The sequence below is a fragment of the Anomaloglossus baeobatrachus genome, chromosome 7 (genome assembly GCF_048569485.1).
Source record: "Anomaloglossus baeobatrachus isolate aAnoBae1 chromosome 7, aAnoBae1.hap1, whole genome shotgun sequence".
Taxonomy (NCBI): domain Eukaryota; kingdom Metazoa; phylum Chordata; class Amphibia; order Anura; family Aromobatidae; genus Anomaloglossus; species Anomaloglossus baeobatrachus.
Window position 1 is genome coordinate 90,960,202 of NC_134359.1, and position 13,213 is coordinate 90,973,414.

At 45.0% G+C, this 13,213-nt stretch overlaps 1 protein-coding gene across 3 annotated transcripts in view; it reads left to right on the forward strand.

Moving 5' to 3' along the window:
- Nucleotides 1-13,213, forward strand: part of LOC142245118 (UDP-glucuronosyltransferase 1A1-like) — a 195,460-nt gene that overhangs the window by 98,625 nt on the left and 83,622 nt on the right. Inside the window, exon 1 of one of the 3 annotated variants that reach the window (XM_075317467.1) lies at nucleotides 9,497-10,351. The exons of the other annotated variants lie outside the window; for them this stretch is intronic. Within the exon in view, the coding sequence (XP_075173582.1) occupies nucleotides 9,497-10,351 (855 nt within the window). Of the gene's footprint in view, nucleotides 1-9,496; nucleotides 10,352-13,213 lie in introns of those variants that run through there. 3 annotated transcript variants of the gene reach the window in all.

A 13,213-nucleotide genomic window follows, 5' to 3' on the forward strand; every position in this document is an offset into this window, starting at 1 on the left:
TTTTTAATCATGATAATAAAGATTAATTATATGTTTTGAAATGGTCACTGGAGTGATTTATATGGATTACTATATTGGCACTATCAGGTTGATTCTATACTTACCTTTAGGGGTACTTTACACGTTGCAACATCGCTAGCATTTGCTAGCGATATCCAGCGCGATAGCACCCGCCCCCGTCATACATGCGATATCTTGTGATTGCTGCCGTAGCGAACCTAATCGCTATGGCAGCTTCACACGCACATACCTGGTCGGCGACGTCGCGGTGACCGCCAAACAATCCCTCCTTCAAGGGGGAGGTGCGTTCGGCGTCACTGCGACGTCACTAAGCGGCCGGCCAATAGAAGTGGAGGGGCGGAGATGTGCGGGACATAACATCCCGCCCACCTTCTCCCTTCCGCATTGACGGTGGATGCAGGTAAGAAGATGTTTGTCATTCCTGCAGCTTCACACACAGCGATGTGTGACGCCGCAGGAGCGACAAACAACATCGTATCTGCAGCTGGAGCGACATTATGAAAATGAACGATGTGACACAGATCAGCGATTTTTGACTGTTTTGCGCTCGTTCATCGTCGCTCCTAGGATTTACACATTGCGATGTCACTACCGACGCCGGATATGCGTCACAACAACCGTGACCCCGACGATATAGCGGTAGCGATGTCGCAACGCGTAAAGTACCCCTTAGTTGTCAGTTCAGATTTATAGGTTTTGAAATACAAGCACGTAAAGTTTGTAAAATCAGCAGCTTGTTGAGTGACAGCAGCTGCAGCGGTTGATAGCTGTGGTGGATATTCATAGTTAATTCCTCCCCCTGTTATTTATGGTAATTCTATTATACAATCATTTTACTTTGTGACTAAAAGGATCTGTGATGATGTCATACCCATGTAACCAGAAGAGGTAGGGCCTCAGGCAACAGAAAAACATTGTTTCCTGGTATAAACTATGAATACCCACCCCAGCTATCAGTTGCTGCAGCTGCTGTCACTCAACAAGCTGATGATTTTACAAACTTTATTTGCTTGTGTTTCAAAACCTATACATCCTAGCTGACAAGTAAAGGTATGTATAGAATCAGCCTGATAGTGCCAGTATAGCACTAGCTTTAGGTTATATAGATAAATCCTGGTGATTGGTGTGATTTAAGCTCTGCGATATGCAAAAAATAAAATCTTTTATTATATCAAAGTAGCTGTACCCAGTAAGCGAAGTGATACATTGTTGGAGTCAGACTCCCCTTGCTTACATAATGCTGCTCTCAGATAAGGTAGCGAAAACCTGCTGACAGATTCCCTTTTCGGCAATAGATTTTAAGAGACTTTAGGTCCAGTCACACTAAGCAACTTACCAGCGATCCCAACAACGATAGGGATCGCTGGTAAGTTGCTAGGAGGTTGCTGGTGAGCTGTCACACTGCGACGCTCCAGCGATCCCACCAGCAACCTGACCTGGCAGGGATCGCTGGAGCGTCGCTACACGAGTTGCTGGTGAGCTCACCAGCAACCAGTGACCAGCCCCCAGTCTCCTAGTTACAGCACACATCAGGTTAATTAACCCGATGTGTGCTGCAGCTAAATGTGCACAGAGCAGGGAGCAGCGCACACTGAGCGCTGGCTCCTTGCTCTCCTAGCTACAGCACACATCGGGTTAATTACCTGATGTGTGCTGCAGCTACATGTGCACAGAGCAGGAGCCGGCAGCACAGGCAGTGAGAGCGGAGGAGGCTGGTATCAAAGGTAAATATCGGGTAACCAAGGACAGGGCTTCTTGGTTACCCGATGTTTACATTAGTTACCAGCCTCAGCAGAAGCCGGCTCCTGCTGCCTGCACATTTAGTTGTTGCTGTCTCGCTGTCACACACAGCGATCTGTGCTTCACAGCGGGACAGCAACAACTAAAAAATGGCCCAGGACATTCAGCAACAACCAACGACCTCACAGCAGGGGCCAGGTTGTTGCTGGATGTCACACACAGCAACATCGCTAGCAACGTCACAAAAGTTGTTCGTTACCAGCGATGTTGCTAGCGATGTTGCTTAGTGTGACGGGGCCTTTTGTTGCTGCAGATTATTGTCTGATTGTACAACATAAAAGGTGGCACCACTCCTCTATCTCCTTCTTGGCACTTGGCAGTTATTGTTGCTGTCTTAGACAGTAGAAGTCATTACTATTTCACAGTAATTTTTTTATACTTTTCAATTGGCTGCTCAGAGTTCACCGTGCTCCGTGAGTTAACCAACAAGTTTGATAAATGTCCAACCCAACCCACAAAACCGCTCATCAAGGTGAATTGAGGCAAATCAGCATTCATTCCTGGATTAACCTCTGCAGCGATGAAGCTATCATTCTTATCTCTGTGTGCAGCCCTGATCATCATTTTCTGTGTTGTTAGACACGCTAATGGAGGCAAGCTGCTTGTAGTTGCTACAGATGGCAGTCCCTGGCTCAGCATGCGTCCTGTGGTGGAGAGATTGGCACAGATTGGTCACAAAGTTGTGGTTGTAGCAGGTGGAAGCAGCTTACAAATTGGTGAATCCGATTTCTATACAACCATTACTTATCCTATCCCTTACAGCAATCAAGACTTAGCATCAATCTTAGAAAAGTTTGGAGGTGATAATTTTATCCAATCTTCCTTCCCTGGTGTGGCCATTACAATGTATAATAGTATGCAGGAAGTCTCTAAGGTATTTGGCGACATTTGTAAGAGCTTGTTAGATAACACAGAACTTATTCAGAGTCTCAAGGATGAAAAGTTTGATGCTTTACTCACTGATCCATTTCTGCTGTGCGGCATAATACTAGCTGAACACCTTGATGTGCCCAATGTGAACCATTTAAGGGGAATGCCTTGTACTCTTGACTATATAAGTGCTCAATGTCCAAGTCCTTTTTCGTATGTGCCTAGAACTTCTACTCAATATTCAGACAAGATGACATTTTCCCAGCGTGTAAAGAACGTACTAGTCAGAATGTTAGAGCCCTTGTATTGTGGACTTTCATACTCGCCATGGAAGCAAATGGCCTCAAATTTCCTGAAGAAAGAGGTCACCATTGAGCAGCTTCTCAGCAGAACTTCCATCTGGCTCATGAGATATGATTTTATCTTTGAATTTCCAAGACCTATAATGCCCAACATGGTGTTCATCGGAGGCGTCAACTGTAAACCAGGAAAACATCTAACCAAGGTAAGGTTTATTATAGGTAAACTACTGGTATTGGAAGGAATGTTCATAAGTATATTTACAGATATTGAGTCTCTGAAAGGGCTTCAGATGGCGGCTGGGGACAGGGAATGTCCGAGTGCTGAGGTGGTTGCCCATGTCAATGGGGACAGAGAGTCTGTCCGTATGAATTATGCCACAGAGCGCGAGTTGCTGAGAGATAAGCAACTCAGGTGGCAACTGAGATGTACTGTCAGTGATTGATGGCCCAAAGAGCCCAGACCGTGGGTCTGGAGAAAAAGGGGGGAATATGTAGGATGGTGACCGGCTACTCTGATACTTGTAGTGCCACAAGGTTGATTAAAGGCATTACAAGAGCAGGCTTGAATGTTACTGGAGATGGGAATGTCCACATACCGCCACCTGTAGGTGGGGCTCATAGCATATAATGTGAGTGCTTGAGCACATGGTCTGACAGAGAGAGAGAGATAGTCTCAAGGGGAGCTGGCCCCTGGAAGGGGCTGTGTGCGCACTGACTGGAGTGCGTGGATGTGCACGGTAATGTAAGCTGGAGGTATATGACCGTGGAGTCTTGCCCACATGCACCCCTGGTAGTATCAGACAGAGGTATGTTGTATTAGTTAGCACCCATGTTATGTCATATGATGTAATATGTCTGCCATATGATGCATTACATGGGATCTGGAAGGCTGAAAATAAAAGCCTTATGTTCCCTGTATATGGACAGTGCCATTCTGCACTATAACGCCCAGTGCGTCACACCACTCAGATGAGTCACAATAAAACAGGGTTATTGCATTCTATCAATTTGTTGTACTTATCACATCCTTATTACACTCAACGCATTTTCCTCTGCATTGGTTTCATCAGGAGTGGCTGATTATTCAAAGACACATCCTACCTGGAAATTAGTTGTAGTGCCCCAGGGTTCGGTAGCATGATAGTCCCCTTCATATTATGGCATCCAACGCCTTTTACCGTGAAACAGCCCCATATCATCAGGCTTTCTCCACCAAAATTAAGAGTTCCTTCAAATTCTCGATCCGTTAGCTTCTTTTTTCCTTGTTTCTTCCTGACCCTTTGCACCTATGAGAGCCTAGTCTCTTGACTTTTGTCTCATCGTTACAAATCACTAGTTTCCAATCTTCTACTGTCCACTTTTTGTAGTTGTTTGCAAACTTGAGCCGACGCTTCTTATGACGTTATTGAAGTCAAGGCTTCTTTTCCTTTTCCGGCCACCATTGCAGACTTGTGTAACATGCATTGCAGAGTGTTTGCATGAACATCTGTGATCACACTATTATGAAGCATACGAGCCACCTCCACTGCCATGTTTGCCGCACCAGAACTGATAGATCTTGTGATGAGCCGACTTGTTGACGCTGATATTTTGCTTGGACGTCCACCTCTTGTTTTTGGAATGGATGGACAGACTTAATTTCCTATTCGTCCAACTGTCATGGTCTCACATGATACCGTTTGGCAATTTTCTTAGCCAAGAGACCACTATCAATGATGTGGATGATACTGTTTCACTTTTCTTGGGAAATCTTCTTCATGGCTGCTCCTCGATTCCAACCAGTGACCTTTTAGCTTGGGAAACAACTTAATAACACACTGGGCTATTAGAAAATTTGAGATCAGGTTGTAAGTTGTAGTATACAGAAAGAAATTTATTTTTTTAAACACCAGGAGCAAAACAGTAACAATGAGATGACATGACAAGAATCTGCATAACTAATCATATGCTAAATAGTTGCAAGTCAAATTTATTGAGGATTGTCTATAAAATGAAGGTAGTCTCACTCTCAAAGATGTAGTAGAAGGTGAGATATGAAGCCTGAAAGTCAAAAATTCTAAACATTGTTACTCTTTTTGCTTGTTAGTGTAATTATATAAACCTTTTATTTCGGTTTGATTTATTGTAGCAGCCATAAATCCTAAAATTGAGAACTAGTGTATGCAAATACCTCGTGTTATATAATATAAAGAAATGAGGAGACAGATCATTCATTTTTGAACACTTTATTGAATACAGTCTCTCCTTAAATCTAAACCCATTGATCTAGAAGATGGCAAAAAGCCTGGACTCATTGAGCCAATTTGTGCCACAGGGAAAAAAATCCTTCTTGACCCCAAGAAAAGGTGATCAGTTCAAGAACCCTGCACCAAGGCTGTACTACAACTAACTGAAACATAGGACAGTTATATCATATCAGATCCCTTATGTGGCATTCATAAACTGGCCGACAGAAGAACTGGAAATAGGCCGGTGGCCGTATAGGACGTGTTTAGGCCTTTTATTTGAAGAACAGAAATAACATTTGCTATTGCCTCAAACTAGGCCAGATTTTCTATGCCATCACCTTTCAAGCTTGGTATTAAATGTTAAGGGCACATAAAAACCATCAACTTGTATTAAGACCAATCAAGGTCCCAGTTCTATATTTCAATGCTCCCATGCCAGAAATCAACATAACGCTGAACATGCAGATGGATAGGGATTCCTTATACATGTGACGTCATCTGACATGTCAACTTGCCATACATGAAAACAGAGAAATGGCTATGACAGATGCCATAAATCAGATTCCAGATTTTGATCTGTATAATCAGTGTGTGATGACACATAAGGCATCTAATATAATATACAGATAGTCCTATATAATCTAACACTAATCTACCGTATTTTTCATTTTATAAGACGCATCGGATTATAAGGCGCACCACAAGTTTAGAGATAAGAATAAAAAAATGGGGTCCGTCTTATACTCTGGTGTTGTCTTACCGGAGGGGGGGGGGTCAACAGTGCTGATGGAGTGGAGTCACAGGAGGCAAGGGTGGTGCTGGTGGGGTCTGTGGTGGCAGTGGTGGGTCTGTGCTGGCAGCGGTGGATCTGTGCTGGCAGCGGTGGGTCTGTGCTAGTAGCGGAAGCTGTGGTAGCTGTGGGGAGCAGGTCGGTGCGGCGGGTGTCCCAGATGCTCTGTCGACGGTCCGAGCCTCAAAGAAATGGCACCAGGAGCATCGCGTGCACAGATGGAGCTCTCAGCCGACAGCTCCATCTCCGCACGCACTGACTCCAGGCACCGTTATTTGAATCCAGAGCATCTGGGACACCCGCCGCAAAGCCACTGCAGCTTCCGCTATAGCACAACTACCGCAGCCCGCACAGCCAGCCGAATGCTCGGCCCCACAGCCTGTAAAGTTCAGGGTTCTTATCAGACACCAGATGTCCAGCAGATAGATATTATTGGAGAAAGCCACGGCGAAACGCGTCAGGGTGTTATAATTTGTAGCACTGTGTTACATTTCAGTTGGCATTTTGATATTGGATTTCCTTATTTATATACCAGGCTTTATTATAAGCCTTTTGGTATTGATTGTTACTATACTGTTACTACTATCTATCTGCCTATATAATACCATCTAGTCTTAGTTGCTACCTAATCAGCCTGTGTCTTTTCTTTGTGAATTATTTCCTATTACATCATTTTTGTGACCCCTTTGTTTGGCATTTCATAATTTTTTATCTGATGCTATATTTTATCGTCTGTCATTATGATAACTAATGTATGATATATTGTTGTGATATTTAATTTTGGCAAACTGACGATTATACAGTGCCATGGGGCATATCTGATTGGTTTATTATTCACTTTTTCTGCTGTACTATTGTTCTACAATTTTTAATAATAAAGATATTTTTGAAATAAAATTGTCTGAGTTTTTCCAGGGTAGTGTTTGTAGGTTTTGAGTGCGTAACATTACTGACCCCTGTTTAGTGTATGTCTCTTTTTTTAATTACAAAGTAGTAAAGTTGGAGTGAATTTTCTGGTGTATGGTGGGGTTTCTCTTCCCTACTTGAAGCCCACATTCTCCATGTGGCCGATATTAGAGCAGTTATGATTGTATCACTGAATGGAGCAATAATTCACTATCTCTATGTACAATGTCTATAGACAGTGAGCTGCTAATCACAAGAGGGAGCGGAGTCTAACAACATGGTACGAGCCAGTAAGTCACAGCAATGATAATGTCCTAGTGATTAAACACTCTGATTAAAGTACCCAACATTTTTTTTTACTGCAGTGCTGGAGTGAAGCTTTAAATGTAAGTTCCCTGCCCTAGTATTATACTGAAGCTCCAGTAGCTTCATCGTCTATCGTCATTCCCCGTCGACTTGTGATCTGCCGGCAGCTCCAGTGTTTCATGGGGCATGCCAGAGGTCATACCTCAATACAAATCTATGAGAACCTCGTTCTTGCTCCCAGAAATGCATTGGGAGCTTCTGACATAACTCCTGACTTCCGGAAAGTCAGAAGTTCCATTCACAAGATGGCCCTGCAGGACCAAAGTGGCGTTGGTAAATGGTGAAGCCACTGGAGGGTGAGTAAATGACAGGGGCGACTCCAGCGCTGAATTCCCTCTCCCCACTCCCCCGCTGGAGTGTGGTGCTTCAAGTAAACAACCACACAGGAGGTATCCTATGACACATCCATGAACTCTTTGTTTTAACACCTACCTCATGCTGTCCTCAGATTATATAGCAAAAACCTGCTGATAAATTCTCTTACAGTGCCAGTGCGCCCCCTTTTAAGTGTAACCGTCTTTTTAATTTTCATTTCATAAATCAATAGTACACATGAAATCAAGCAACTTTGTAATATATCTTATCAGACAAATTTGCATCTTTATCTGCCAGAGATGATCAGTCATTATGAAAATTCTCAATTCGGAGGTAAAATCTGTATTGTGTGAAGACTTTCCCATTACTGAGATAGGAGATGGTGTCCAATCAGCATCGGCTTCTGTCTCCCCGCCTTTGGACAAAGGAGCAATCAATAGAAAGTGTGGAGCAGCTACATTGCTCACTTCCTGCTAATTAACTCTTCTGTCCGAAGGTGGGGGAGACAAGCCGATGATGATTGGACACACGGCTCCCGTGATGTCACAACATCAAGTGAGCGCTGGCACCATGAGCCCAGACACCTCAGGAGCCCAGACACCTCAGGAACCGCGCCACCACTGGAGGTGAGTACAGGCTTTTATATTGTACTGGGGAGAACAATGTGGAATCAGAAGGATCAGAAGGGGTTGTCCTAGTAGTGGACAACCCTTTTAGGTAAGAGGGCTGGTGGTGAGAAAGTTGGGCTCTTTAATACAGCATACTCAACTATGAGAAGAAATAAAAACTCATCTCCATTTTGTTTTGTAAATCTATCTCAATATTTTGGTGCTGCTTGGAATAGCTGATAGGAGCGGTCATGGATAATATGTTACCCGGTACTAGAGCATCTTATAGCCATGACAGATCTGCAGTTGTACGATTGCATTACCCAGTGTTGCCCATTCTTTGTGTAATTGAACATTTACCTCCTTTTTTATGTTGAATGATTTGTAACATGCTTTCCTATTAATAAACAGCAGAAAAAAATATAGAAGCTTACAATCTAAAAAGGTATACTAATATTAGATTAAATTACACAGCATGAAGTAGGACGACATCACAGGAGCATTAATAATACATAAATGTGCATAATAGTGTCAAAAGGAACAAAGTGAGCGAGCGTACAAAGGACATCACAATGCATAAAAGGGCGACAGTGCAAACATTGAAAAAAAAACATAAAACAACAACACTGTAAACTACACAACTTTGAAATGGCAACACCAAGAAGGAAAAGTCGTGGGGTAATGAAAATCGCAGGATGGATGGACATGTAAATGATCTACAAATGATAAAAAATGGAAACCACATTTTCAGATCCTCTCAAATTATTCAGTACTGATTATTAGCACCAAGTGCAGAAAAACACGCACGTACATGGCTTGGCATCATTCAATGAGGTTAGGAAACCATCAAGATCTGTTGCTGGCTCCTTTGCTATTGCTGACCAATGATATCCCAGATGTTTATGTCTTACCCCCAGGTATGACTCAGCATTGTACATCTGGCATCAGACCAAGTTACCTGAAACACGATATCAAGATCTATGTACAAATATTTACTCCACAAAAGTCTTTTTGTTTCAAAGGATTAAGTCCCCGTTGTATATGGAGTGAATAACCAATATTCTGCAGGAACGTATAGGAAATTTAACTCTCAGTTTCCAACTACTACACACATTTATGACCTTCACAATCAGTGCAATAGCAGAGAGTACAGATCTACAGGTCAGAGCTCACGGCACAGTGCCCTAGTTTATGGTTTTGTGACGTAGAGCTGGCTGTACATATTAAAGTACAAAAGTGTAAAAGCTGTTTGGAGAAAAGCTTTATGCTATAGAGACAGAGAGAAAGGACATGGCTCGAATGCAACTCTCTTTATTCCTCACGACTACTACTGTATTACTAACGTCTGGACTTGTTAACGCTGGGACTCTTCTTGTGGTGCCTGTAGATGGGAGCCATTGGCTTAGTATGCGCCCTGTGGTGGACGCATTGATTCAGAAAGGACATCATGCTGTTGTTCTTGTACCAGATATTAACTTGCTTCTTCGGACGTCGCAAGATTATGAAGTGAAGTTTTACCAGGTATCTTATACATTTGAACAACTACAGGAGAATTTCTTTTCTATGTCACATGAAGTCTTCACTCCGAGACCTTTATTGGAGAAATTCTTACGGCTTCAAGAAAGGATGAAATTAGGAGCAGCCTTTATACTAGACACCTGTGCTCGAATGTTGAACAATTCTCAGCTAATGCAGTCCTTAGAGGCGATCAGCTTTGATGTTGTCTTTACTGATGCTGTGCTTCCATGTGGTCAGATACTTGCTGAGCACCTTTCTGTGCCCTCTGTTTTTTTCTTGCGCGGAATGCCATGCAATTTAGATGCTGAAGCTTCCAAGTGCCCAATACCATTATCGTATGTGCCAAGGTTGCTGACCAGCTTGACGGATCATATGAGTTTTCCTCAGCGAGTGAAAAACTTTTTCTTCGAACTAAGTACACACTTTATGTGTAATATACTTTATTCTCCCTACCAGCAACTGGCCACTGAGTTTTTTAAGAGAGATATAAGTTTACCAGAAATTCTTGGCCATGCAGCTATTTGGCTGATAAGAATGGACTTTGTCTTGGACTTTCCCAAGCCTCTGATGCCCAACATGATCTTCATAGGAGGAATCAATTGTGCTCAAAGGAAGCTTCTAAATCAGGTGCAGATTAATATATTTTAAATCATTTACTTGTATTGAGGGTATATGTACAGTGTTGAGGATTATTTGGTTATTATTATCATCATCACTCTTTTATTTTGTAGTTTTTTGAAATAGTAACTTTTAGTAATAGTAAAAACCAACAATACAGAAACATGTAACGTTTGATTACACTGGTATATAATGATTTTGGTGCCAATGATGTCTGAATGGCATTATTTTTAATTTATGGTGCTGATTAAGAATATGACTTCAGTTTTGCCAGATTGACTCTAGTATCTGAGATATTTAATAGTTAATAATTAACTAATTAATTAGCGCAACACGATTGAAAAGCATTCAGAATTGCAAGTATATAATTATGCTTGTTACAAGTTGTAAGTAAAAAGTCTAAAATTATACAAAAAAAAATATCTAACAGTGACAGGAAAAAGATATGTATGATTTGATTAAATTAACAATATTAATTTTGATTAATGTCAGTGCTTCGAAAAACGCTGCTTATGCGATTTCCTTTCATGTGCATCATCAGGACAATTACGTTGCAGACGTCTGCCATCATGTGAATGTCCCATCTGCTTTGATATCTCTCCCCCATCACGTTCATATGGTGTTGGTGCTTGTTCCTTGCTAAAGTCTCCAAGGTTATCTGGAAACCTGTTTAAATGGTTATGGAGATAACTCCCAAATTTCTGAACTTAGTAGGCATATTTTGCACCAATTCTTAGTAATTGTCTGCTCTGTAATTACCCACTGTTACAGGCAGAACAGCAAAGAACGTTCCGGTCAAGATGAGGATGGAGATCCACTAGACCAGTGATGGCGAACCTATGGCACGCGTGCCAGACTGGGCACGCAGAGCCCTTTGTTCTGGCACACGCGCTGTCACCACACTGAGCCACTTGAACTGCCGATGTGATCTCGCCGGCAGTTCAAAGTGGTGTTTAGCAGAGGAGACATTTCTCCTCCCTCTGACACGCATTCTCTCCTGGGCCGCAGGCCTGTTGCCTAGGAGATGGAGGAGCGTCAGTAGGCGGCGCCGGTGTCTTGTGGCCGCGCGGTGGAGCGGTGTTAGAAGGTGATTTTTTTTCTTTTTTTTTAAGCTGTGTGCGGCTGTGCCAAGGTGTGGGGGGACAGTGCCAACACGGGGCAAACATGGGAGCACGTGGCATACAGAGCACGTGGCATACAGAGCATGAGGCATACAGAGCACGAGGCATACAGAGCACGGGGCAAACAGACAGAGCACGGGGCAAACAGAGCATGGGGCAAACAGAGCACGGGGCAAACAGAGCACGGGGCAAACAGAGCATGGGGCATACAGAGCACGGGGCATACAAACAGAGCACGGGGCAAACAGCATGGGGCAAACATGGAGATCACGGGGCATACAGAGCACGGGGCAAACATGGAGAGCACGGGGCATACAGACAGAGCATGGGGCATACAGACAGAGCACGGGGCATACAGAGCACGGGGCATACAGAGCATGGGGCATACAGAGCATGGGGCAAACAGAGCATGGGGCAAACAGAGCACGGGGCAAACAGAGCACGGGGAAAACAGAGCACGGGGCAAACAGCGCACGGGGCAAACAGAGCACGGGGCAAACATGGAGAGCACGTGGCTTACAGAGCACGGGGCAAACATGGAGAGCACGGGGCATACAGAGCACGGGGCAAACATGGAGAGCACGGGGCAAACCTGGAGAGCACGGGGCAAACATGGAGAGCACGGGGCAAACATGGAAAGCACGGGGCAAACAGAGCACGGGGCAAACAGAGCATGGGGCAAACAGAGCACGGGGCAAACAGAGCACGGGGCAAACAGAGCACGGGGCAAATAGCGCACGGGGCAAACAGAGCACGGGGCAAACATGGAGAGCACGTGGCATACAGAGCACGGGGCAAACATGGAGAGCACGGGGCATACAGAGCACGGGGCAAACATGGAGAGCACGGGGCAAACATGGAGAGCACGGGGCAAACATGGAGAGGACGGGGCAAACATGGAGAGGACGGGGCAAACAAAGCACGGGGCAAACAGAGCACGGGGCAAACAGAGCACGGGGCAAACAGAGCACGGGGCAAACAGAGTGTCGCGGGCGGAGGAGGGGACGCCGCGCTCTCCCACTGCTCGGGTCCGGCTGCCGCTGCTGCTGCGGCCTCTGCTGCTCGGTGGCTCAAGCGATGGGCCGGATCCTGGGGACTCGAGCGGCGCTCCTCGGCCGTGAGTGAAAAGGGGATTGGTTTTGGGGATTTATTGTCCGTGACGCCACCCACGGTTGTGGTGATTGTGTGGACACCACCGCTGCTCTGTATGGGGATCCCGGGAGCGGTGACAGGGAGCAGCTTTGTTGTTATTCCTCCCCTCTGTGGGTAGGGGGTTGGTTGTCCCGGGGCCCGGTGATGAGGTAGGGATGGATGGCAGGCCGGGTGTGGGGCCTGGTGAGGTGCAGGGTCACGGGGGCAGCGCTGTGCTGTACGGCACGGTGGTACTCACTCAGCCTGAGACGTTGACACAGTTCTCGGTAAAACACACGGCTGGAAAGACTGTTCCCACGGACGGCTGCTGTTGCTTTTCCCCGGTAGTTAACGGTGACTGTCTCTTTCCCTGGACCTTGTGTAATGTTGGTAGCGATGGGTTCCCACCGGTAACCCGCTCCCCGACTTGGATATGGGCCGGAGGAGCCCCACTTTGCCCGCAGGCGCTGGCCCTGAGAAACTGGTGCCTTGGCGGTGGCGGTGTCTCTCTCATACGGTTGGACTGTTGCCTTCAATCGGGACTTAGTTGTTTGGAGACCCGGAGGTCCCCTTCACTGACGGATTTGGCAAATTCACGGCGACTCCAAGCCTTGCCGGG